General features: G+C 45.5%; 2 protein-coding genes across 4 annotated transcripts in view; both read left to right on the top strand.

The window, feature by feature from the left end:
• Window positions 1–56: 56 nt before the first annotated feature.
• Window positions 57–16,147, top strand: COIL (coilin). 3 transcript variants are annotated; one of them, XM_030208376.1, is made up of 8 exons: window positions 57–379; window positions 3,398–3,650; window positions 5,333–6,401; window positions 11,673–11,759; window positions 13,288–13,335; window positions 13,680–13,749; window positions 14,432–14,520; window positions 15,909–16,147. In XM_030208376.1, exons 2-8 carry the CDS (start codon window positions 3,400–3,402, stop codon window positions 15,999–16,001), a joined length of 1,707 nt encoding a protein of 568 aa, XP_030064236.1. In that variant the 5' UTR covers window positions 57–379; window positions 3,398–3,399; the 3' UTR covers window positions 16,002–16,147. The 3 variants fall into 3 exon arrangements, with proteins under 3 accessions (XP_030064236.1, XP_030064238.1, XP_030064237.1); XM_030208378.1 differs by lacking the exon at window positions 3,398–3,650; XM_030208377.1 differs by lacking the exon at window positions 57–379 and having other exon boundaries at window positions 3,539–3,627.
• A 5,762-nt stretch (window positions 16,148–21,909) lies between these two features.
• The window catches only part of TRIM25 (tripartite motif containing 25), a 56,225-nt gene continuing 51,098 nt past the window's right edge, over window positions 21,910–27,036 (top strand). Inside the window, exon 1 of the mRNA XM_030208375.1 lies at window positions 21,910–22,565. Within this exon, the coding sequence (XP_030064235.1) occupies window positions 21,936–22,565 (630 nt within the window). The 5' untranslated portion in view covers window positions 21,910–21,935. The remainder of the gene's footprint in view (window positions 22,566–27,036) is intronic.

Raw genomic sequence — 27,036 nt, 5'->3', positions numbered from 1 at the left:
TCCCCACGTCCCACACAGAAAACCGTTTGGTTGGAGGATAGTTCGTGGTTCGGGTCAGACTGAGGCTTGCAACGCCTACGGAGGCACGCTCGCACAGTGACGCTGAGAGAGGCGGGAATGGCGCGGTTCACGCGAGATGATTTTTCCCAGCGCCATTTTGTGCCCGCGCGCTAGTAGTACCGGTGCTGCTGGTCAGGTCTCTGTGCGCCCCTGAGATTCCCCTCCCGACTGCAGCTCGCTCCTCCACGTGGCCTGCCGGTTGGAGGAGGCGAGGGGCAGCAGGACGGCTCCCCCTCCTCTATCTGCTCTCGGAGACAGGGACCCGCGGCCACGACCACAGAGGACGACGGAGCCAGCTGGAGGAGGCAGAAGAAAGCGGGTGAGTCGGTCACGGGGGAGGGGGCGGAGCCATAATGAGCTGCAGCAACGGGACGGTGTAAAAGCCAAGTGTGCGGGATCTCCCGGATCTGTTTTGATGGCCTCTGATGCTTACAGTATGCAGCAGTCACCAGCCATAACCCAGCACTGCGGTTCTCTATTTCTGTCTTTGCCTGGCAAATCTTGAAGGAGATTTAATAGACTGAAGCGGAAGTGAGTCTATTTTGTCCACTGTGAGCAAGGAAGCCAAGTTGGTTAATCTCTGTTTCCATTCCCCCGCGCAGCCGTCATTGCTGTTCACTCATAACAAAGCAAGCAAACCTATGAGCTTCATCCTCGTTGGTCCATCTATAACAAGTCTAAAGCAGTGGCGTAGCCAGACTTCGGCGGGAGGGGGGCCAGAGCCCAAGGTGAGGGGGCACATTTCCCACCCCCTGCGCCACCATTTTTGACCCCCGCCGACACCATCTTTGATCCCTCCCCTGGCATTGCCAACCCTCCCCCATCGAGTACCTGTGCTGGCGGGGGGCCCCAATCCACGCCAGCCGAAGTTTTGTGTGCAGGACGTCAGGACGATTCATCCCACGCAAAGAGAATCGGCTTCCCGCTTGCAGAATCAGATCAGCTGCTGCAGGCTGCAGCAACGTGCTGGCCCAGAGACGGGCTGAAGACACAGAACTTTAGCTGGCGGGGATTGGGGACCCCCGCCAGCACAGGTACACGATGGGGGAGGGTTGGCGACGCCAGGGGAAGGGTCCAGGGCCAAATCTGAGGGGGCCCAGGCCCCACGTAGCTACGCCACTGGTCTAAAGCTGTTTCGGTTGGATAGGCAGTGCCTTAAAGGGTGGGGGAGAAAAGTAATAAGAACTGGATATCACTAAAACAGCTTCACAAATTATTGTAGTTGGTAGAAACAGCAATGATAAACTCTGTAGTTTGTGCTCATTTTTCTTCACTGTTCTTCAATACAGATGGCCAGATTTCAGTGAGGATATCTTGTTTCCCCGGTGGGTTCATCTTAACTGTTGTAATCTGCCTTTTATAAAGATTAAATGGAAGTAGAATTAAAACTCTCCTTTCACTGGGGCACATGGAATCACATCTTTGTTAGTTTTATAGACGTTTACTTTTTTTAGAAAAATGAGCATAAACTACAGAGTTTATAATTGCTGTGTCTACCAGCTACAATAATTTTTGAAACTGTTTTAGTGATACTCAATTATTTTTCTCTTCCACCTTTTAAGGCATTGCCTAACAGTAAAGAACAACAACGTGGATGCAGCAGCTCAGAGGTTTACTTGCTTGGAGTGAAAGGCAATGACGGCTGCGCGGGGGATTGGAAACCGAGATTAACCAAATTGGCTTCCTTGCTTACAGTGGACTAGATAGGCTCACTTCTACTCCAATTATACCTCCTTGTTTAACTTCCTACAAGATTTGCGCAGTGCTGGGTTATGGCTGCTGATCGCTGCATACTGTAAGCACCGGCAGCTGTCAAAACAAAAAAGCGCTCCTGTCATTAAACCTTGTTTTAACCTCGAGAAAGCCAGATCCCGCTAAGTCACGCCCCCTGTGACATAACGTTACCTTCGCACAGGGGGCTTGACATTTTTAAGGAGGACGAGATTGGTACACAAATAGGAGGGTCCAGGAAAATAATCTCCCGCGTTAAATACGTCAACAATATTCTTAAAAAAAAAAAGCCCGGAGGCTATATGTAAAATATCTGTATCTAAACGACTGGGCAAAGAAAAAATGAACTTTTAAAGGTTTTGTAATTGAATCCGGGAGGGTCCCGCGGTATCCGTCTTTTACTTTTTGCCTGCTGCAACCACGTGCTTTATTGTTAGCATTTTTATTTAATCTCACTTATATTTTCAAACTTGCCAGCTTGTGCAGCATACGGATGTACACAGAGGATGTATAGTAGTAGAGTAGTAATTTGTTATAATCAGTGTGGCATTTGGAGGGGCTGGTTATAGGGACACCCTAGCATGTGTTGTATCTTGAGGGTTTTTTCTCCTAGTAAAGGACCACTAAAACAGACATCATCATTATTATTATTAGCATTTGTATAGCGCTACCAGACGCACGCAGCGCTGAACACCTGACACAGAGAGACAGTCCCTGCTCAATAGAGCTTACAATCTAAAGTAATACAGACAAGACAATAAGGGCAACTACTGGGTGAGAAGGAACAAGGAGAGGCAAATGAGTAGTGGCTAGGAGCCAAAAGCAGCAGTGAAAAAAGGTGGGTTTTCAGCATAGATTTGAAAATAGGTGGAGATGGAGCAAGACGTACAGGCTCAGGAAGTTTATTCCAGGCATAAGGTGCCGCGAGAGACAAGGAACGAAGCCTGGAGTTAGCAGTGGAGGAGAAGGGGGACGACAAGAGAGACTTGTCCAGTGAGTGGAGATCACGGGGAAGAATGTAGGGAGAAATGAGAGTGGAGAGGTAGTGGGGGGCTGCAGAATGGATGCATTTAAAGGTCAGTAAGAGAAGTTTGAACTGTTTACATCATGTTATGAGAATCAGGTGCTCAACATTCAGAGTTTGTATCCATTTATTTATTTACTTATTTACAACATTTATATCTCACGTTAAACATGATTTACCTGGGAGAAGTAAAATCTTTTTTTGTTTCCTGTGCCTAGATCAAAAGAGATGGATGGTTTGTGGTGGGAACTTGTTCCTTTTGTTTTGTGGGTGGATGGATTATGAATTTGTGCTAATTATAATGGTGCTGATTTTGCAAATTATGCTGATTCTGTTTATGATGTGGTTACCTTAGTAATATTCATATTGACCTCATTAATATTCATACTTACCTTAATATTAATTTTGGGCTACTTTTGGCCACAAATTGGGCTGGAAAATTGTGTGCCATCTGGCAATGCTGATTTGGGCCAGCAAACGCCATAGTAATGGAGCATGCTAGGCCGGGGCCTGGCAGTAGCTTCTTCCTTTTGTCTTTACCGCAGTCTGAGGGTGTTTGTCTTCCTTCTTTTCTCTCTGCAGAAATGGCGGTGCTGGGCAGCGGCTGCGTGCGCGTCCGACTCTTCTTTGACTACCCTCCGCCAGGCGCCCCGGACTGCTGCATGTGCTGGCTGCTGGTGGACGCAAAGAGGTGCAGGGTGGTCGCTGACCTCAGCACTATTATCTGCCAGAAGTTCGGCTTCAGCGCCCGAAGTCTGCTGAGCCTCTTCGTGGACGACTGCTTGCTGCCCCCCAGTGAGAGTATAATGGTGGTGAGGGATAATGACTGTATCAGGTACAGCTGTGGCACCCTACCTGGTGCCTGATGCATAGCTGCACACTTACACAGGGGTCCATGCTATAAAGTGTGCTCAGGCTTTGTGCAGGGCTAGTGTACAAGCTTGTGGGCGCACCATACAGAAAGGGGCTTTAAGCAGAATCTAATGCAAGTGCTTACCAATCTTTTTGTGATCGTGACCCCGTGATCCTGGCCAAATAAAATTGTGTGATCCTCTCCCCCAAGGTGCAGAATAATGATGCACCTATGGAGAGTCCACCCAGGTTGTGTGTGACCCCATTTGGGGTTCCGAGCCACAGTTTTCCATGCTCTGATCTGTCTTGTGATGCTGAAACAGAAAGGTTGAACTGTGTGCAGATGGCTGACCATGGGCCTTCTACCACAAACTTAATTCCATCCATATGGGAACCAAATGATATGCAAACTTAAAATGCACAGGTTCTGTGCGTTAATCAGTAGAAGCAGGCCAGGTCTACGTGCACTAAAGTTTCATGGTATGTGTGGCTTGTAGTGCACATGTGTAAACAAAACAAAAAAAAAAGTGCAGGTACGCAATGGCGCCACTTTTTCTGCTCTTAAATATTAGCCTCAAAAATTTCTTGCATGTAAGATTTTTGCAAGGCTGATATTTATGCACTGGAGAATAGATGCTGACGTGTGCTCACACGTTCGCTTTTGGACACATACTCGTGATCTGTTACCTCCTTTCAGTCTTTTAAACTTGCAGTCACTCCTTTCTGGTTTCAAAAAAAGGCAAAACTGGTATAAATTCTCTCTGCTAACCCTCGTACACTGCCCCGGACCTGGTGAAAAATTTCTCATGTTGTGCAAGTGTTAAAAAGCCACCGTTTCTTTCTCTGCATTGCATGAAACATTTTGATACACTCTTTCTTCACCATTCATTTTTAGTGGAGTGTGTGACCATATCTTTCACGAGACTTAACACCCACACTCAACCCCTTTCTGTATTGTGTGGCCACCAGCATTCTTGTAAAACCCCCACAGTAACTGGTGTTAGGCTTGCAGTAGCTTTCTGCATTATTCCCTTGTGCCCACTATATTAAAATCAATTCTAATGAGGAACTGAGTTCGATTCCCACTTCAGGCACAGGCAGCTCCTTGTGACTCTGGGCAAGTCACTTAACCCTCCATTGCCCCAGGTACAAATAAGTACCTGTATACAATATGTAAGCCGCATTGAGCCTGCCATGAGTGGGAAAGCGCGGGGTACAAATGTAACAAAAAATAAATTCCACCCTAAGGGGGAGCACAGTGCCTGCCTGGACTTTAAGGCCAAGTCTGAAAAGTCATGAAAGGGATTTAGCTTATTTTTCTGCAGTAGCATCTGTGAGAATTTAATGCATGTTCTTTTCTCGGTCAGCATGCGGGACCTGAAAATTTCTTCATAGTCTCTATTAAGAGCATGGGTGTAAAAAAAAAAGACAGAATAGGGGAGATGCACATGGGTTGGAGCAGGAAAAAAATGTATCTGCATATATCTGCATGTGCTGGACTGCTATTCTGTACATAAATCAGCATTTACAAAATGTTAGGCACAGAACAGCATTCCAGCATATGTACAGACAAGTGCCGATACGATTTGTATTTTTCTGCTCAGACAAATTGTAGGCATTCGGGTAATCAGAAGTTAAATTCTGTCCTATTTCTCTTTTTAACAGAGTTAAATTGGAAGAAATGAAAGAAGATACTGTGGAGACCTGTAATAATGTTCGACCATCAAGGAAATCCAGAAAAAGGCAGAGACCAAAATCGGAAGATGAATCGGAGAATGCAATGGAACGACACAGAAAGAAAAAGGAGACGAGGCAGAAATCAGAAACGCTATCCACTCCACACCTGAAATCTGTCCATGACCGGGAAAGATTGATGAAAAGGAAACACAAAGAAGAGCAAAATGCAAAAACCAGCACCACAGAACAGGAGGATTCCAGCAGCCACGAACAAACCAAAAACATGAAACGGAAATCGGAGAAGGAAATGGACGTAGTTTCGAAAAACAAAAGGATGAAAGGAGCTGATGTTTCGGAAAGACAAATGCTTATGCAACCCTCCAGTAAGAACCTTAAAGGAAATGCTGCCAAAAAAGGGTTTTCTGAAAGTGGCTTAAAGAAATCCTCAAAGAAATGTAAAGTGGCAGCAGCAAAGACAGATCAAGTCTGTCCTAATTCCAGCCCTGCTAATAAAATAACTGTAACCTCTAATAACTCAAAGGCAGCCAGATCAGTGACCAGCAGAAAGACTGAAAACGCCTCTTCGGACTCTGATTCCAGCACAGAGGATGATGGCAGAACGGCAAAGAAAAATTGTGTCTCTGTGAATAATCACTCACCAGTGAGAAACAGTGTGACACATCCACAAAGACAAAAAAGTCCGAGTTTGCTGGACTCTAATGGCGCCCATTCCGATACATTGGTTATCAAAAGTCAGAAACCAGACCTGTCTAGTCCTTCAAGGGGGTGGGATCAAGGCTTGGTGGGAAATGGTGATGCACAGTTTACAGATAATGTGTGGGGACCACCCCCAAAAGCCCAGGGATATGGAAGGGGTGTAGGCCGTGGAAGAGGAGACGTATTTCCTTGGAGAGGATCCAGAGGCCATGGAGACCGAAGGGGGATGAGGGGAAGAGGGAGGGGACAAACAAATCATTTCTTTTATGATTACAATGGTGAAAGTCAGAAGTTCCAGCAGGTTAATGAAGTAGTGACCAACTGCTCTGTTGTCATCCAGGTAAGCTTTTCTTCTGTGATAGGTTGTATACGTAATGAACTAAATTCTATAAATGGCGCCTATAAAAATCAGCGCAGAATAAAACAGCGCTTAACGCTGTTCTATAGACCTCGCCTAACATTAGATGCGTTTTATAGAATACACATAGCGGCTGTCCCGCGACTAAAATTTAGGCACAGACATTTACGCAAACTAAATTCCCCAAGTCTTATTTGGGCATGGACTGGGCATATTCTGTATCAGTGCGCATAAATTTTCAGAATGCCCACAACCCGCCCGTGCCCCTCCCATGGTCACGCCCCCTTTTGAGATCCACGCAGTCTGATTTGCATGCATCACTTTATAGAATACGCTTAGCGAATTATGCGTGTAAATCCTAATTAGTCCTGATAATTGCTTAACTTTGGCTTTTAACCAGTTAAATTCTGTGTGTAAATCGGCTTCGCATGCTGATTTGTGCACAGAACTTTAGTCACCATTTATAGAATCTGGGGAAATATGTTTTGGTAGAAAGTAATCACAAGATCTGCAACTTCCGCAGTATTCAGTGTGGAAGGGGGGCCACATTTAGAGGCCGACTGAAACTTGTTTCTTTTTCCCAGCTTCAGCTAAAACCGAAAATGTTACTGAAACCGTCTAAATACTTTCGGCCGAAACTCATCACCTGGTTTCGGCCGAAGCCAAAACTAAAACTAAAGTTTGATTGTGTGAATGTGAACCAATGAGGCCTACTGGGTATAGTTGGAGCTTGCAGTCAGCGTCCCTCTGCTAAAACCACAGGAGATTATTACCCTCTGGTCCCAGGAATTATAAGCACAGGCTGACAACTTGGAGAGACATTAGCAAGGACTTCACAGCGTCAGGCACATTAAGGTTCCCAAGGCAATGCAGATGTAGTTAAGTGGCCTAGTGGTTAGGTGGTGGACTTTGGTACTGAGGAACTGAGTTCGATTCCCACTTCAGGCACAGGCAGCTCCTTGTGACTCTGGGCAAGTCATTTAACCCTCCATTGCCCCATGTAAGCCGCATTGAGCCTGACATGAGTGGGAAAGCGCAGGGTACAAATGTAACAAAAATAAAATAGATACTATTGGAGATTCTACATGGAATGTTGCTACTATTGGAGATTCTACATGGAATGTTGCTATTCCACTAGCAACATTCCACGTAGAAGGCTGCGCAGGCTTCTGTTTCTGTGAGTCTGTACGTGCAGGACGTCAGACTCACAGAAGCAGAAGCCTGCGCGGCCACATTGGTGATCTGCAAGGGCCGACTTCTACATGGAATGTTGCTAGTGGAATAGCAACATTCCATGTAGAATCTCAAATAGCAGCAACAGTGGAGGAGTGGCCTAGTGGTTAGGGTGGTGGACTTTGGTCCTGGGGAACTGAGGAACTGAGTTGGATTCCCACTTCAGGCACAGGCAGCTCCTTGTGACTCTGGGCAAGTCACTTAACCCTCCATTGCCCCAGGTAAGCCGCATTGAGCCTGCCATGAGTGGGGAAAAGCGCGGGGTACAAATGTAACAAAATAAATAAATATCCTCCATGATTACCTGCTTTTTATGCTTACACGAACTGTGCACAAGTAAAAGAGAAAATAACATTGAGATGTTTCCCGTTTTCTATTTAGTTATAAAACTGATGATTAAAGACAAGCATGATATAGATTTTTTTTTTGTTATATTTGTACCCCGCGCTTTCCCACTCATGGCAGGCTCAATGCGGCTTACATGGGGCAATGGAGGGTTAAGTGACTTGCCCAGAGTCACAAGGAGCTGCCTGTGCCTGAAGTGGGAATCGAACTCAGTTCCCCAGGACCAAAGTCCACCCCCCTAACCACTAGGCCACTCCTCCACTATTTTAAATTCTTCCTAAAATAGGCTAAAGGAATCCAAACACTGATTTACACTGCGGACATTTACCAGCCTGATGCACAATCTAGAATAAAAAAGCCCATTGATGTTTCTGAATGTGAGGACTGTATGCTCTGAAAAATTACAATCAAGACCAATGCATTTCTCAAATTATTTTCTAATATATAAACTTAATTTTATTGTGATGTGATATTTCTCTACTAACACTGTAAGACGACCAGTACTTGGGCTTGAAAAAAAATCTTCAGGTTCCTTTCTAATAGAATCTACCTTCTGCACATCGCAAGTTTGATTAAAACACTGATCTTCACCTAAATAGTATCCAGGCCAGAATATATATATATCATAATTTAAAATAGACCATATTTTACCTTCAAGCAAAATAGCCTTCACATGGATCTCCGCTAATGAAAACTGAAAGTCGCCGTGCATTTACAATGGCTGACTTTGTCCCATGTTTGGAGTAACAGCTGATGTCATTTCTTCAGAGAGGCTAGTTCCTAAGGAGCTTATCATCCCAAATTTAGGCCCCCTTTTACAAAACTGTGCAAGCGGATGCCGGTGCAGTAATTCCGACACAGCCCTCTCACTTTGAATGGGCTGTGTTGGCAATGCTGTACAGCAGCCACTAGCATGGCTTTGTAAAAGTGTGTGTGTGTGTGGGGGGGGGGGGGGGGGGGGGGGGGGGGGGGGTTTAGAGACTTAAATTCCTGCTAAACCTTTGTAGCAAAAGCATTTATTCAGAGCACTCTATTTACCATATATAAACTACTATGCAAGATCATAACTGCATTACTTGCAATGCCACTACAGGGGAAAAAAATGCAAATAGCTCCCCCACCCTACCTTACCATCCCTTGCAGTCTAGAGATGTGTAGTCAAGGCAGGAGTTGTTCTTGCCCATGTCAACTCTATTCTCAAAATGACTGCAGTAACCTCTTGGTGGCAGTCTTGCGAGATTGCCACTAGAGGTCATGGCAGCCATTTTAAGAGCAGAGCCAACATGGACAGAAGCAGCTGGGTATCACTCCTGCCCTGAATGCACCCCTAGACTGCCAGGGATTGTAATATAGACCTGAGAGGAGCACCTACAGGTGGGCAAGGGGGAATGGAAACTCTGTTTGGAGGGTGGGTGTGGGGGGTGGGAGTGAGGGAGACAAAACAGGACAAAGCACACATTTTTCAGCTTCCGCTGAAACCATGCCTGTAGCATTTTGACTGAAGCCAGGCAGAAAAAAGATTTGGGGCCAGTTTCGGCACCAGAACTGAAATTCGGTCTGCTTCTAACACATTGGTCTTGTGAGTACTCCGGTGGCTAACCTACATGGAGCATTGTAACTGCATTGTGCTTCCAAGAAGGCTGAAGTAGTGTGCTTGGAGGGGCCATGTTTAAACCCTAAATTTTAGTGAATGTAGACAGGTCAGATATTTGGATAACAGCCTAACTAATGTTAGTGGTTGTGGGGATGATCTAAAAAACTTTGTAGTAAGGCATGAAAGGCATTTGGATGAAGTGTTTGTCGTTTAACAAACAGAATTAAAGATGAGATGGCCTAGATGAGTGCAGTGGTGGGAAAAGAGTAGAGTAGTGAAGTAAAAGAGAAAATGAGGGCAAGGAGAGCTGCTGTTGTGTTGTATATGGAAGTTTATAATGCATATTTATCCAAAAAGCAAGAATCCGGACCCAGTAGATTGGTCAATTTATCTTCCTTTATTTACTGTGGGCTTCTTTTACAAAGCCAAGCTAACGATTCCCACATGGCAAATGAGAGAAAATCCATTCAATTCCTGTGGGCTTCCTCTCATTTGCCGTGGGAGAATCGTTAGTGCGGCTTTGTGAAAGAAGCCCTGTGTTATGTCCTGTCGTATTCTGCTTGTATGATGGAAAGGAATGGAGAAAAGAACATAGAATTGAATTTTAGTTGTAGGTTTTAGGTTAATGTACTTGCCTTTCTCAGCCCAAGCTCAATGAAAGGTTCAATGGGTCTCGTGGAAGAAGTGTGGGGGGGGGGGGGGGGGGGGGGGGGGGGGGGGGGGGGGGGGGGGGGGGGGGGGGGCAGCAAGCACTCCAGGAATGTTTGAAGTTCCAAGCAGGAACCTTCTGTGGGTTGTTATGACGACTTCTTACATACTGTTGAAGATGGATCCCTTTCTGTCATTGTGGAAAGGTTGCAAGTTTATTTATTTTGCACATTTATACCCCACGTTTTCCCCACAGTTTTGCAGGCTCAAAGTGGCTTACAATGCACTGAATGGCTATTGCCAGATCAGAGATGAGATGGTTACAATCAAATTAGCCAGAATAGAGGAAACAGGGAAAGAGTAAATGAGTCTAAAATGGTCCGTAGATATGCTGGTAGGAAGAGCTGCAGGTTTTAAGTTGAATCTGAGGAGTAGGCTGAACCTCAAGTTGGTGTTATATTGCTACATGGGTGTGATAATTGCATATAAAAAGGGCAAACCAAAAAAAAAAATTGTCAGAAACTGGTAACTGATTCTGATATAGATAGAACAGTACCCTATTCCTAAAGAGGTGACTGTATCCTTACTCCGCTACTCTTAGTTAAATCCTTCCTAAAGGGATGATGATGGGAATTGACAAAGAATCTCCAAATAATTACATTTTTATGTTTATACTTCTGTTTTTGTTTTTTCTAATCTGAGATTGTGATCCATCTGATGGGAAACAGCACTGGGGTTTCTGAACTGATTGACATTTTGTGGCCCATTTCTAATTATTAAATTTCTCTGGAATACACATGGGAAACATATGCATACTGTTTTCACAGAAAGTATTTATGGAATCTCTAATGCCTGCCTTGTGTTTTCCACGTCATCACTGAGTGGTTGTTTTGCAGAAAGCTGACAAGCACAATAGTTGAATGAATAGTAATGCCTCCTCCTCCATAATTCTTCAACAGATGGCTGCACCGATACGCTACATGTGGTTACTTGTTCTGTGAAATCTTTTCCTGTGTCTGTATGAAGAGGCTGATTTGCTATTGCTTGTGAAATGGAAACATGAAGTAATTGTTTCTGTTGAAGGAGTCCCTCCAGTTGAAATTCACCGCCTCATGCAGGTTGCTGATGTGTTGGGTACTGTGCATTGCTGAGCCAAACCATTTATATCATGGCAAGTTGCTTAAATGACAACGATGTGCTCACTGCATGCTTCCATTTTACAAGCATTAGCAAAACAGCTTCTTCACACTGACAGATCTCGCCAAATGAGGTGAAGGAAGAGATTTCAAAGAACAAGTGACCATGTGTAGTGTGACAGTGCTGCCATCTGTTGATGAATTACGGAGTTGGAAGCATTACTTTTCATTCAACCCTCGTACTAGTGCAAGATGACATGTCAGCGGCTTTAATAAATGGAAGTGATTGTTTTACAGAATCCACCAGACATCCCAAAGAAGGACTACAGTGTTCTGCCTCCGCTTGCTGCACCCCCTCAAGTCGGAGAAAAAATTGCATTCAAGGTTAAAAAATATTTTTTATTTAGAAACAACCAGTACAGTTAAAGCAAACATCAAGATCACAACCTTATCATATACAACCAATAAGTTAGGAACTGGGACAGTATAGTGAATACCGGGAGATTGGGGCAGGGGGTACTGATAATCTTAATCTGTGTGTTGGTATTTTCGGGGTCATCTTGTAGAGACCATATGTATGACCCCCACTTTCTGCTCATGGATAGTGCTATAGTGATTAGGGATTGGGAATGCTGGTTGGTGACCCCCAAAACCGACTCAAACCCCTGAACTTCATAGTGCACCAATACATAACTACCAGACTCATCATGATCCACTTTAAGTATATTATAGGCAGTGGTGTGCTGGTGCAGGCTCTCACAGGCTCGCAAGAGCTGGTGGTTAAGTTTTTAAGAATTTTGGGAGCCGGTTGTTAAAGTAGGGCCCTCCATGGCTACTTTAACAACCGGCTCCCAAAATGTGGGCTTGGGCCCCCTGCTGAATTATCTTTTACTTTGCTGGTGGGGATGCTGAGCCCTGCCAGCCAAGTAAATAGACTACTGCTGCTCCCCGCTCCTTGTTTCCAGCTCTGGGCAGCAGGCTGGGACTTCTCGAGCATGTGAGAGAAGTTCCAGCATGCTGCTCAGAGCAAGGCATTGGGAGTGGTGGCAGTCCATTTATTGGCTGCCAGCAAAGGTATGCCTAGCGTGCCCGCAGGAAGGGAGGAAGGAGAGAGAGGCAAGTGTTGCTCCCCCCCCCCCCCCCCCCCCCGCCACCCCTGGCCCTTCCAACTGCAGAGCTGGCTACGTCCGGAGAAAGAGCCTGTTGTTAAAAATTTACCAGCACACCCCTGATTATAGGGCAAAAATTTGCTAAACAATATTGCTACTCCCGCACTACGAGTAGTGCTCATAGAGTACACGACCTCCTTTACCCATCCCTTATTCAATTTTTTGTATTCAGTATCTGACATGTGTTTCTTGAAGACAAGCAATTTGCATCCCTTTCTTCTTCAGCTGTTGGAACACTTTTAGTACGTTTAATAGGAGAATTAATTCCAAGAATGTTCCATGAACCTGTCTATAGGGTGAACGATCCCACAAATCCCAAGCCCCGAGATTAGCTTTAAATCCATCATTATATTTAGAAAGGACTGGCTGCCCGGCCTCTGACCTATCCCTATTCTGAATTCCATGCCCCCCCCCCCCCCCCCCCCCCCCCGGAAGAGGACCTCCAAGAAAAAAAACCTCCACCCAAAGTTAAGTTTCTTGAAGGTAAATTGAAAACCAGGACTGTCCAGAATGTCTCCCTCCTGGAACTGGGTAACTTAGTAGCTCTGGGAGTGCATATGAAGAAGAGAACTGTACTAACAGAGCAGGAGAGCCCAACATTTTCATATCGGCAGTTCAAGAGTTCACTAAGAATGAAGCTTCCTGTCCTGAGAATAATGTTAATTAGTCATCAGAATATGCTGAAAACTCATTTTCCTATAGCTTCATGTGTATATATTTTTTTCTGCTTTCATTTCTATCAGCTTTTGGAATTAACTGAAAACTACACACCTGAGGTGTCTGACTACAAGGTACTGCTTTCACTTTAAATATATACTTACAAAGTTTGATAGACAACAGGATTTGTTTGTAATGTTGGGGACGCTTTGGCCCCACCTTGAGAAAATAATTAGTTTCCGTTCATTGTGCTTGAAATGGAGACAACAGCCAGTGGGGGGGGGGGGGGGGGGGGGGGGAGGGGTCCTAGTGCTTCCTTTTGTCGTGTCTCTGACCACTAGTTAAAAACCATTTCAGAGAACCAGAAGAGGAAGGGAGAGGTTTAATCTCATTTAAGCCAACCTTTCTTGTATAGAAGCATTTAGAATCTCTAAACTTCTGCAAAACCTGCTTGAATCAGCTAGCTCTGCCTTTACAGGAGGGGAAAATCCTCAGCTATAGTCCGGTAACTCATCAAGTGGACCTTGAAATCCTTTCCTCATCACCAGGTAAGACCAGCGTTAAGAAATACTAGAAGTAACATGGTACCAAAATGATTATCATGAAAATTTGCTTAACTTCGCATTTTTAAATTTCTCCTCTAAACAAAATGGCAATGTGACCGAGGGGTGTAGTTATCAACACGGGCTATCGTTAAGATGGGCTATTTTACTATTAACCCGGGGTATTAGTAACTAGGTCTCATTGCATAAAATTGGACCTGTGGTAAAATAACACGTCTTAATGGTAGCCCACACTGATAACTACGCCCCTAAGTTTTGTATCTAAACAATTAGGTGATTTTCAGAGGACCTGTTTATTATTAGTTTACTCTACATAAGAGGTTCTCAACCCAGGCCTCAGTTCATACCTATCTAGGCTAAATTTATACGCCCTACCTCCAGTATAAGCACGTTTATCTGATGCATATTCATTGTGGGTAGCCTGAAATTTGACTGCTGTAGTTTTAAGCACTGAGTTGAGAACTCCTGATTTATGCAAATGGTTATATTTTTTATGAGTTATTGTTTATACTGTAACTTGCAAAGCTACAGTAAAGTAGTGGCATTAAATACTCATCGCATCAGTGTTTTTATGGTAATGAGTGTGTCATGTATTTTTCATATCTAATATACGTGAGATTTCTGATGGCATTTCTAACAATTTTGCTTTCTGTGCAAACTATTTTAGTGGTAAAAGAACCGGGGAAGTTTGATCTTGTGTATCAGTCTGAAGATGGGACAGATGTGATTGAGTTTGCCGTATCTCAGGACACAAAGGTGCCTTGTTTTGTTTGTATAACTATTTAAAAAAAATCTTTTTATTGAAAATTTTTTCATAAAAGTTTATAACATGCAATTTAACCATATAACAGAACAAAAAGAAAAAGCATCCAATATTTTAAGAGTGGGTTCCAAAGGATAAGAAATGCAGTCAGTGCTAAAATTGGTGCAGGGATCATGGTCAAATGGACTGGTTAATACCAAAAATGTAATCTTATCCTGATTTAATTTAAGCCTAAATTCAGAGGCCCAGGAGTCCATTAAGTCAAGGCCCGATTTAATTCTATGGAGAATTCTATTGACGCCACCTCGAAAGGGGATATAAATAGTGACATCGTTAGCATAAATAAAAATAGAATCCCATAGATTCTAGTCCCCCACCACCACTGGAGCCATTATGACATTAAATAGTATTGGAGAAAGAGAAGAGCCTTGTGGTACACCACAGTCAGGAGACCAAGGTAGAGATATGGAGCCTGACATCTTTACTCTGCACGACATAGATGTTGCCCCCACTCCAAGGATTTTAACTTGCTCCACTCTGCCCCCATTTCTCACCCTAGCCCTGCTCTATAACCTTAGCTATCCTTGCCCCAAACAGCTGAGTCACCCATAGGCCGATGCTCAGAACTCCCATGGTAAAGCCAACAGCGCAGAACCCATACCGCCAGAACAGCACAGAAAACTAGCTCGCCAATGCTCAAAGGAAATGGTATTCAAATTATACGTGTGCTGCAAAAGCAAAGAGTGCAGAAGAGTTTCACGGTAAGCTCAGCTGTTGTGCGCATGTGCCAGGCAAACCTGAACGCGAAGCACACAGTAACACCTATTTTCTGTGCCTTTAAGTATACGCTTTTTAGGGGTTTTTTTTGGTATTTGGGAGGCGCCAATATGTGCTTTCACTTTTCGGTTTGCTCGGTCTCGCTCACATTTATTTCTTAGTACCAGCGCTTACAGACTTTCTTCCAAAAGAAATCAAAACTGGCAGATTTTAAAGAAAGGGTGTTTAAAGAGATTTCTCATGATTCTAATGCCTGCTCCGAGCTGGCTTTTAGTTTTCAGTGGTAAGGGCAGATTTATTTTGTGTGCTGTTCTCTGAGCATGGGAAGGGAATAGGAAATGACCTCATTAACATCCGTTTGACTACATTTGCATGCTATTTGCACTAATCTTTGGTGCGCACATTGTTTCCCTGCGCTAGAGCCCTCTTGAGCATTCTGCGCTCGCTAATCGCCTGAAGCGCCAGCATTATGTTTTGATCATTGACCCACCACTGCCTATGCAGCTATTGATTTAGAAGATTGTCAATATCTTTACATTCTGTTGTCTTAGCTGCTGAGCCTATTTTTAAGTCTTTTATCTAAATGTTTGTATGTTTTATTCAGATCACTGAGCGATGGGATTCACTGATTGAGCCAAGACTGATTGTGGAAACGTCATCGGATCAGGCAGAAAGTACAGAGCCCTTGCAAACATGAATTATATACAACAGTCGACAGTGATGTGTTATGAAACAGACTGCTGCTACTTACATGTGTAAATTGCTGTACAGAAGTACTGAATTATGCCTGTTCTAGTATGTATATTTTACCATTTTAAATAAAAGACGAAGAGTGAAAGTGTATTGAAATTATGTAATCCTGTGCTGTGCTGTTGTTTTTTTTTTTTTCTCTACCTGCTTCTCTGTTTTCTTTTCTTCTTTTAAATACAAAGTTACAAGCTGAAGTTAGATCAGGGGTTTAAACTTCTTGAACTATGCCTTTAAGGTTTGAGACTGTCTTTCGTAGATTACTCTTGAGAGTTTGCTAGGGTTTCTTCATCCTGTACGCTGTGGACAGAGGAGATGTCCTGCTACATTGCCTGCATATGGAATGGTACCAGCCCTGAGCCCTCCAGTCCTCAATAAAAGAGCCAGGGCATCTTGAAATGTGCAGCCATCAGCATTGTAGAATAAGTACATATGGGCCAGTTTTCCTATTTTATGCACCTTTATCAGTTGTGTTTCTTAGTGATCTGTCTTGGAAACTTGGATATAAAGAGTGTGTGTGTGTATATATATATATATATATTTGTTACATTTGTACCCCGCGCTTTCCCACTCATGGCAGACTCAATGCAGCTTACATGGGGCAATGGAGGGTTAAGTGACTTCAGGCCTGTGCCTGAAGTGGGAATGGAACTCAGTTCCCCAGGACCAAAGTCCACCACCCTAACCACTAGGCCACTCCTCCACTCTCTCTATATATAGAGAGTTTACCATGTTTATATATATATGTATATATATATATATATATATATATAAACATGGTACAGGCTATATATATATATATATATCCTGTACCATGTTTTTAGAACTCTTCAAGCTGAAGGTTCCTTCTGCAAGTGTTCCATCTGTCATTGACCTGTGTAATCAGTCTGACCTTGGGTAGGACAGGCCCAGCCCTGGCATTTTTTGGGGGGTGGGGGGGGGGCTGATGTTCAGAGCCAGGTAGCCCATAGAGGAAAAAAAAAAAAAGCTAAAAGATTCTCAAAGGAAAACATACACAAATGTGTAGTAAAATTGTGCTAGTAAACGGAAAGTATTATTATTATTAGCATTTGTATAGCGCTACCAGACGCACGCAGCGCTTAACACGACACAGAGAGACAGTCCCTGCTCAATAGAGCTTACAATCTAAAAAATGCAGACAAGACAACTAAGGGCGAGGGAAGTACTGGGTGAGAAGGAACAAGGGGAGGACAATTGAGTAGTGGCTAGGAGCCAAAAGCAGTGGTGAAAAGGTGGGTTTTCAGCATAGATTTGAAAACAGGTAGAGATGGAGCTAGACGTACAGGCTCAGGAAGTCTATTCCAGGCATAAGGTGCCGCGAGGGAAAAGGAAAGAAGTCTGGAGTTAGCAGTGGAGGAGAAGGGAGACGACAAGAGAGATTTGTCCAGTGAGCGTAGTTCATGGGGAGGAATGTAGGGAGAGTGGAGAGGTAATGGGGGGGCTGCAGAATGGATGCATTTAAAGGTCAGTAAGAGAAGTTTGAACTGTATGTGGAAGCAGACAGGGAGGCAGTGAAGTGACTTGAGTGGGCTAGTGTGGGTATAACGATTTTGGCGGAAAATAAGTTGTGCTGCAGAATTTTGGACAGACTGGAGAGGAGAGAGATGGCTGAGTGGAAGAAAGTAGGGGGAGGAACAGGCCTGGCACATGCGCACAAAGCTTTAGAGGTAAGTGCGGCTCTTTTGCACATGCCCGGACAAAAACCAAAATGTCGGTGTGTTCTGTGCTTTTAGTATGAGCCTTTCAAAACTTTATTTGCACTTTACATTTTGAAAGCCTCATATTTAAATGCAGAAAAACAGGTGCTAATCTGTGCTTTCACTTTTGATTGAACATACATAGATGCTTGTTTCTCACTATCTGCATTTCCATGGGCTTCCTTTGATTTGTGAAATAAGTTCAAGGGACATTTGCCAAGAAATCCTGTCCTCAAAACCTGTGAGGTGGTGCTAAGTTTTTGGTGTTAAGGCCATCATTTGCTTCTGCACATTGTGAGCATTGGGAAGGAACACCGACTGACCTCAATAATATCCATGACTACATTTTAATGCTATTTGAAGCTATCTTTCAAGCACCCACGTTAATAGCGGTGCCTGAGCCATCTGAGCATTGGGTGCTTATAACCTGCGTGCAAATCAAGTATTAATGCTGAGCATTGACCGCTGAGAAATTCTATAGCTAGTTGGGTCTTTGAGGGCTGTGGGGCTCGCAGCACTTTTCTTTCAAAGTGTACAGCTCTGTCTGAACAGGGATCTGGCTGAGCACTGAGGAACAAGAGGCCAAATTTGCTTGTTTAGGGCCATCATGATAGAGGCAACGCCACAGGCTAAGAGGGGGGGGGGGGGGGGTGGAGCAGGGAAGGAAGAAAAAAATATGACTGAATCTAGTCAAAGAGCAGGGCTGATGTTATGTGGGTGTGGGGTAAACAGTGCAGCTGTCCTGGACCTTACAGCTCTAGGGGGCCCTGTGGTCTGGGCATCTCTTCCCCTTCTCCCCACCATGGTCCAACTCCTCCCTTCTCACCGTCCTGGTCTTTTTTTAAAGATCAATTTCCCTTCTCAGAGGGGTCCGGTTGTGGCAGCCATTCTCACAAGCTGCCCTGAAGCTTTTACTCTGTTGTGATTTCCCCCCCTTCCCCAGGTGCAACTTCCTGTTTCTGCCTGGGGGGGGGGGGAATCACAGCAGAGGGAAAGCTTTCAGAGAGATTGAGGATGGATAATGGGATGGAGGAAGGCAGAAATTGACCTGGGGAAGAGGAAGATGCTGAGTGGAAGGGCAGTTGAGATGAAAGATATGTTGGACCAGGAGGGCGGGCAGGATTGATGCTGGCTTATGGGTGAGAGGAGGGAAGAACAGCAGGAAATGAGTGGGAGCAATGTTGGACCATGAGGGAAGGAGAAAGAGGAGGTGAGATGGGCCAGGAAGAAGGTGGAGGGAAAAAGATGGGGAGATGTCAGGCCATGAAGAGAGAGGGAGGAGATGCTGGGCTAAAAGAATGGCGAGGGGATATACTGGAAATTGTGGAACCATGAGAGAGGCTGGAAAGATGAATATGAGGAGGATAGTAAGTACAGAGGTAGAAATGTAATCATGAGGGATAAATGAAAGAAGGGACTGGGGATGGAGTGCAATGGGAAATGGGAGCACTAGAGCATCAGAAAGGGAGATGGAAAGTTGGTAGGTAGCTGAAAAGGAGAAAGAGAGGAGAAAAGATATATGGACAGCAACCACTAGAGATGGAATTATCAGAAGAGATAAAATGGGACCAACATGATGGAAAAATAAAATATCCAGACACGATTGGAAAAAAGAGTTGTTGTTTTTTTAATTAACTGGAATATGTTAGCTTTAGGTGGATCACAAATCTTTGTATTGTGTTGTGGCTTTGCCAACAGCTGAGGGTGGGGGCAGTGGCCCTGAGCCCAAAGTGGGTGGGCACCAAATGTTTCCCCCCCCCACCCTCCCCCATGCCCCTTCAAATGCTAAATATCAAACATAAATGGCAAGAGGTGTACTCACTCGCAAATGCGCAGTAGAGACCCTCTCTGTCCCGCCCCTGCGTCAATACGTGATGACGGGAGCGTGACAGGGAACCTGCGCACCTGCGAGTGAGGGAACCGCCGTTGCCACCGCTCCCCCCCCCCCCCCCCCAGGGTTGCCGCTACCGCTCCCCCCACCCACCCGGAGTTGCCGCCGCCAACCATCCTCCACCCGGGTACCTGGCTTCACCATTCAAACCGCCGGAACGCAGCACACTGCTCATCTGAGCTGCCTTACCTTCCGTCACACGAAGGCGGAACACACGCAGAGAAGAAGGAAGGCCGACGGCAGCTCAGATGAGCTGTGTGCTGCATTCCGGCGGTTTGAATAGTGAAGCCAGGTACCCGGCCCGGGTGGGGGGGGGGGCTTTCAAACCCCCCCCCCCTTCCTTTAGTAGCCCGTTTTTACGGGCTCAACGGCTAGTAAATACCTAAGCTGGTGAGGTCTGTGTAGTCATTTAAAGTTGTTTTATGTGTGGTGCAGTGGTAGTAATGGGGGGGGGGGGGGCTGGATCAGGGACTCCCTCCTTAATTTCTGCCCTGGGCCCCAACACATCTAAAACTGGCCCTGTTGAGGAAAGAGGGACACGTATAGCAAATTACAAAACAGCTAAATGAGTGACGCCAAAAACCAAACAAGAAAGCAAAGGAACAAAACCGATACAACATTAAGGGTCCTTTTACCAAGGTATGCGATTCCCACCTGGCAAATACAGTAAGAAAAAGAATGGGTAATGCGGCTTTGTAAAGGATGCCCTAAGTATCTGACTTTGTTAATACTGCAGGGGCATGCTTTCTTTTTTCTGTCGAGGGCAGGGCACTTGCTTGCTCCTCCATTATTTCTGCCAAGATACGATTTGGTTCTAGGCATTACTGTGAGCACGAAGTTCTTTGTTACCATCCTCCCCTTCCCCCAATAGCAACCAACTTTCCATATGTACATAAGTATTGCCATACTGGGAAAGATCAAAGGTCCATCGAGCCCAGCATCCTGTTTCCAATCCAGGTCATAAATACCGGGCAAGATCCCAAAAATGTACAAAACATTTTATACTGCTTATCCCAGAAATAGTGGATTTTCCCCAAGTCCATTTAATAACGGTCTATGGACTTTTCCTTTAGGAAGCCGTGCAAACCTTTTTTAAACTCCGCTAAGCTAACCGCCTTTACCACATTGTCCGGCAACAAATTCCAGAGTTTAATTACACGTTGAGTGAAGAAAAACTTTTCTCCGGTTCGTTTTAAATTTATTACATTGTACCTTCATCGCATGCCCCCTAGTCCTAGTATTTTTGGAAAGCGTGAACAGACGCTTCACATCTACCCGTTCAACTCCACTCATTATTTTATAGACCTTTATCATATCTCCCCTCAGCCGCCTTTTCTCCAAGCTGAAGAGCCCTAGCCGCTTTAGCCTTTCCTCATAGGGAAGTCGTCCCACCCCCTTTATCATTTTCGTCGCCCTTCTCTGCACCTTTTCTAATTCCACTATATCTTCTTTGAGATGTGGCGACCAGAATTGAACACAATATTCAAGGTGCGGTTTCACCATTGAGCGATACAAAAGCATTATAACATCCTCATTTTTGTTTTCCATTCCTTTCCTAATAATACCTATTTGCTTTCTTAGCCGCAGCAGCACACTGAGCAGAAGGTTTCAACATAAGTACATAAGTAATGCCACACTGGGAAAAGACCAAAGGTCCATGGAGCCCAGCATCCTGTCCACGACAGCGGCCAATCCAGGCCAAGGGCACCCGGCGAGCTTCCCAAACGTATGGAATTTTCCCCAAGTCCATTTAGTAGCGGTTTATGGACTTGTCCTTTAGGAAACCGTCCAACCCCTTTTTAAACTCTGCTAAGCTAACCGCCTTCACCACGTTCTCCGGCAACGCATTCCAGAGTTTAACTACGCGTTGGGTGAAGACAAATTTTTCTCCGGTTTGTTTTACATTTACTACACTGTAGTTTCATCGCATGCCCCCTAGTCCTAGTATTTTTATATACCTCTATCATGTCTCTTCTCCAAGCTGAAAAGCCCTAGCCTCCCGTATCATCAACGAATGATTCGGCTGCTCAACGACTCAGCCATCTCAAAATTGCCCTCCTCCTTGCACAAAATGAAGGTATTTGCAAGCCTATGGCATCAGTACCGGAAGGTCCATGTTTTGCCCTGAGAGACTCCGGGCGGGGCAAGATGAGCTCTCTGCAGTTTGCCTATTTCTGAGTGACGTAGCTAAAGAGAAACGAAACCTAAAGCAGCGCCTCGCCCGCTTTTCGCTGCAGTAGTCACACACCACCACCTCCCGCTTCAGTCAGCGATCATGGCCGAGGCTAGTAGGTCCCTGGGCGAGCTGGCCGAGGAGCTGATCTGCCCCATCTGCCTGTGCACCTTCGCCACTCCCGTCACCATCCCGTGCGGCCACAACTTCTGCCACCTATGCCTGGACCTGACCTGGAAGGTGGGGGCGACGGCTTACAGCTGCCCCCACTGCCGCCAGAGCTTCTTCCCCAAGCCCGAGCTGAAGAAGAACACGGTGCTGGCCGTGGTGGTGGAGCAGTTCCTGCAGGCGCAGGAGCGGGAGCAGCAGGAGGTGGACGAGGAAGAGGAGGTGGAGGAAGAGGAGGAGGAGCAGCAGCAGGAGCAGCAGGTCTCCGCCGGGGATCCGGTGACCTGCGATCTTTGCCTGCGAGCGCCTGCCGTCCGCACATGCCTGACCTGCATGGCCTCCTTCTGCCAGGAGCACCTGAAGCCCCACCTGGAGAGCCTGGTCTTCTGTGACCACCAGCTGCGCCAGCCACTGGGCGACCTGCAGCAGAGGAAGTGTCCCGACCACGCCAAGCTGCTGGAGTACTTCTGCTATGAGCATGGCAAGTGCATCTGCTGTGTTTGCGCCGTCCTGCATAAGACCTGCCAAACCAGCACCCTGCAGGAAGCCAAAACCAACAAACAGGTGGGTGGTCAGGGACGGAGGAGTGGAGGAGCTGGCTGAAAAACCTGAGGTCACAGAGGCTGGTTGGGATTTAAGTCTCTTTTACCTCATGTGCAAACTTAGGGGCCTGATGTACTAAATGTAGAATTATGCACAATACCAGAGGCAATAATGGGGCTGGCCTGAGGCACATCAAGCTAACCTGGCTTAGAAATGTGAACTGCGCAAGTCAAATGACCAATTAAAAAAAAAAAAACAACCTACTTATCTGAAAACCCAGCAACTGGAGACAAGCCACATTTTCTTTGGAAAGAAGCTGAGTTTTGAGATAAGGACTTTTCTATTTTTAATTCGTTTTTTTTTTTGACTTGCGCAATTCACTTTTCTAAGCCCTTCGATGATTATAAATTGTGCGAGTCTACACAGCGGCTAAAAATATCAGGCTGCATAGGTGACTCAGATGAGAGTTATATAATTCTTCCTGTATAATCATTTGCACCTCCAACGTTCCATGCCTGGCTGCCTGGGTTCGTAACATCTCCTGACGTCAGCCAGCCTCCAGTGTTCCATTTCCCCCTCACCGTCCCGCCCTCGCGTCAAGACGTAATGATGTCAGAGGGCGAAACAGTGAGAGGGAATGGAACGCTGGAGGCGAACTGACTTCAAGAGGGATGTTACGAACGGAAGCCAGCGCCAGCCAACCAGAGAACGTTCAGGTACAAATCGAGGGGAGGGGAGAATCGCGGGGCATCGAGGGGAGGGGGGAACGGGAGGGGAGGGCATGACAGAGGAGAATTGATGGACATGGATTGGATGGGAGGACAGTAGAGGAGAGAATTGCTGGACATGGAGGGGAGGGCAGGGGAGAGAGAAAATAAAACGCTTATATGACAGCCTTCCTAGGGGCCCGTTTCATTGTTGAGGAAATGGGCATGGTTCCACTAGTTGTTTATTAAAATGATTAAAAACATTGTTGTGCATTAGAGTGCAAGATCATCTGAGGGATCCTTTGTGTGTTTTTTAGTAGAAGAAAGCTATGTTTTATCATTTTTGGCTAATAGATGAAGTCTGTCTTCAGGCCGGAATCCTCAGGCCAGCTGGAACCAGTTTTCTATTGAGAAGCAAACAGACCATCCCTGACCTTTTCCACACTGCTGCATGGTGGAAACAAACCAAGCAGATCAACAGATGTTTATTGATGATAACACAAACCAAAGCAATGCCCGACCTGGGTCAAAGCAGTGCCCGACATAAGGGCGGCATCAGGGGTTACAAAATAGTAAATATTCAGAACTAGGAAAAAATGCCCGTTTCTGAGGGCAATGAAACGGGCGCTAGCAAGGGGCCCCCTCCCTCCGTCCCTCCGAGCTACTTGCCTTGTTAGTTCGCTGTGGCGTTTCGGTTTCGGGCCTCGAGTGTCATAGCTCCGCCCTCGACGTCGTGACGTTTTGACGCGAGGGCGGTGCAGACACTCCAAGGCACACCGGATATCTCGGGCGCCTCAACTTCCGTGGAGGCTTCAGAACGTTGGGGTTGCCTTTTATATAGAGAGATTACAAAGAATAATAGAAACAATAACAATTATAAAGTAAAACAAAGAAAATACCATGACTAGTATTTAGAAGTGTATCAAAATATATATATCAATTAAACATGCTTACCCAAGAAATACAGTATAAAAAATGTGACATAAATAATACAAAATCTTAAAAACACTAATAGAGAGTAAAAACCTATACACAGTGATACAAAACAATTGACGTCCTAGCTGTATATCCCGTAGTGTATGTCATGTACTTGCCATAATGTGCTCAATAACTAAAAACTACATTAACAGAAATGGGACACAAAATTATCTCATCACCAAAAATGTACATACAAAAATCAACTTAAAACTCACCAAAAAAAACTCTCTTGGAGAAGGCACCATAGCACATAAAAAACCCCAGCAAAGTGATACTTCTAGCAGAAACTGAAAGCCATAAATGACAAAAAAAAAAAAAAAAAAAAAGAAAGATGTTACATAAAAAAACCAACCTATCCTGTTGCCGTGTCGTTTCCTTGTACCACACTGCTGCATGGCAGAAGCTGTTACGTGGCAAGTTCACAGTACTTTGTAGTAGAAGCCCTTGGCTCGGTACAGGCTTCATCCCCCGGATTGTATATCTGGCGTCCAGAGTTGCTCATCCAAGATGCATATGCGCAATTTAATTGAGTAACGAGCCTTTAACTATCAATAATTGGGTGTTAACAACCATGATGTTAATTGACACTCATGAAAATTTGCTTGCGCATCTGGCTGTGAGTGCCAAAATGGTCACAGGCGTGTCAGGGGCATTCCAAAAAGTTGTGCATGGAATTGTAGAATATGGTCTTGCCCCGCCTAACTTGGGCGCCATCATTTATACCAGGGTTCAGCAAGCATAAGTCTGGCTCCTAGCTAGGAGTGGGTATTATGGAAAATTTTCCTCTTACCAAAGAAGCTTGCAGAACTCTGGGTTCAAATATATATAAAGATCTTTATTCCTGTATACAGGGAGACTAAATGAACAAGGAAAACTCAGTCCACAGTCTGGTCATAATGATTAAAATGAAACCTTAAATAGCCAAGAATACTGTTATCACAAGATCACCAGGTGCTATAGCTCTGGTTAACAAGTAACAAGAAAAAAGAAAAACATAATGAGAAAAATATATAATGACTAGGAAAAAATGCCCGTTTCTGAGCGCAATGAAATGGGCGCTAGCAAGGGCCCCCTCCCTCCGTCCCTCCGAGCTACTTGCCTTGTTCGCTGTGGCGTTTGCGTTTCGACCCTCGAGTGTCATAGTCCGCCCTCGACGTCATGACGTTTTGACGCGAGGGCGGTGCAGACACTCCAGGGCACACCGGATATCTTGGGTGCCTCAACTTCCGTGGAGGCTTCAGAACGTTGGGGTTGCCTTTTATATAGAGAGACTAGTAAGAAATGCCCGTTTCGGGAAAAAATGAAACGGGCGCTAGCAAGGTAATCCCTCCTCCCCCCACCATCCTCCCTCCGTCCCTCCCGAGTTCCACACACCCCCTCTCCCTCCCTCCGTCCCTCACTCTCTTGGTTGCGAGTTTGTGATGAAAGTTTGCAGCGCTCTCCCTGCTGCTGTCACTGAATCTCTGGAACTTGTGTGTTGTGCCTTCGCCGCCCCGCCCTCGACATCACCGCGTTTTGACGTGAGGGCGGAGCTACACTGACTGCATGCCAAACCGGATATCTCGGGCGCCTCATCCGGCTTGAGGCTTCATTGGAACGTTGGAGGTGCCTTTTATATATATAGATTCCCTTTTTCCTGCCTTTTCATCTGCCTTTTTAGATAAGGCCCATGCTTCTCAGTTAATTAAAACATTCCTAACTCCTGAGGTAATTCTGCCCTACATTTTACTAACAAGCTTAGTCAGTTAGAAGCATGACATATATATGACCTTTCTTCTGAGTGATTATTATTCTGCAATAAGGTCTGACACATTTCTATTTTCTACAGCACATAACTCTATAACAAATGTAAGGAAAATCAGTATATATACATATAGAATGATCTTGATTTCCATTACAGTGGGAGTTGGCACTAAACGTTATTCTATACAGGTTGCTTAGCACTGAGTGACCTTTATCGCATTGGTGCTTAGCGCGGATTTTAACGGCGCCTAACATTGGGTGCCATTTACTGAATCTGGCCCTTCATGCACGGGGGGGGGGGGGGGGGGGGGAAGATTTTGTAGACTGATGACAACAAGTAGAACTTTATGCCTCAGACCTTGCTTAGTGTTGAGACCAGAACACGCTGCCGACCTACGGAAGTGCTTTGCAGCAGTGCGGACAGGCTCATTTCACGCCGGATTTCCAGTTTTCCAGCAGATGTCTTTCTCATGACCATATTTCTACATCTGCTTGTACCAACGTTATTTACCTTTTGATTTCCAGCTACCCTCCTCGCTGCCGCTCCCTCACCCCTCCGTGCCGGGCCCCCTTCACTGACCTGACAGCGCCTCTCAACTCCGTGTGAAAGCGCTGCAGGCAGCAGCAGCAGATCGCTTTGCTGTTGCCTGCAGTGCTTCCATACAGAGGTGAGAGGCGCTGTCAGGTCAGTGCAGGGGGCCCGATACGGAGGGGGGCGGGAGCGGTGGGGGGGAGGGTGGAGGTGGGGGCGCGCGATGTTCTTTTCCAGGCGGCAGCGGCAATGGCAGCATCCGACAGTCTGACTCTGTTTCCCTCTCTGTTCCGCCCTCTGACGTCATCACGTCTTGACGTGAGGGCGGGACAGAGAGGGAAGTCTCTACTGTGCATTTGCAGGTGAGTCGGTCACTTGCCATTTATATGTTTGATGGTTTTACATATGTCATATAACGACTCCTGAAGCAGGCTTGCTTCCAAAACACAGTGCAGTTCGAGTCTTTACTAATAAACATTTTACCATCATTTGAAGCCTCCTCGTTCATTCCTGGTCAGCCTGGTCTATTTCC

This window comes from Microcaecilia unicolor, chromosome 6 (genome assembly GCF_901765095.1).
Source record: "Microcaecilia unicolor chromosome 6, aMicUni1.1, whole genome shotgun sequence".
In the NCBI taxonomy this organism is placed as follows: Eukaryota; Metazoa; Chordata; class Amphibia; order Gymnophiona; family Siphonopidae; genus Microcaecilia; species Microcaecilia unicolor.
The sequence above is the reverse complement of the archived record's forward strand: the minus strand, read 5'-3'. Positions and strand labels throughout refer to the sequence as shown.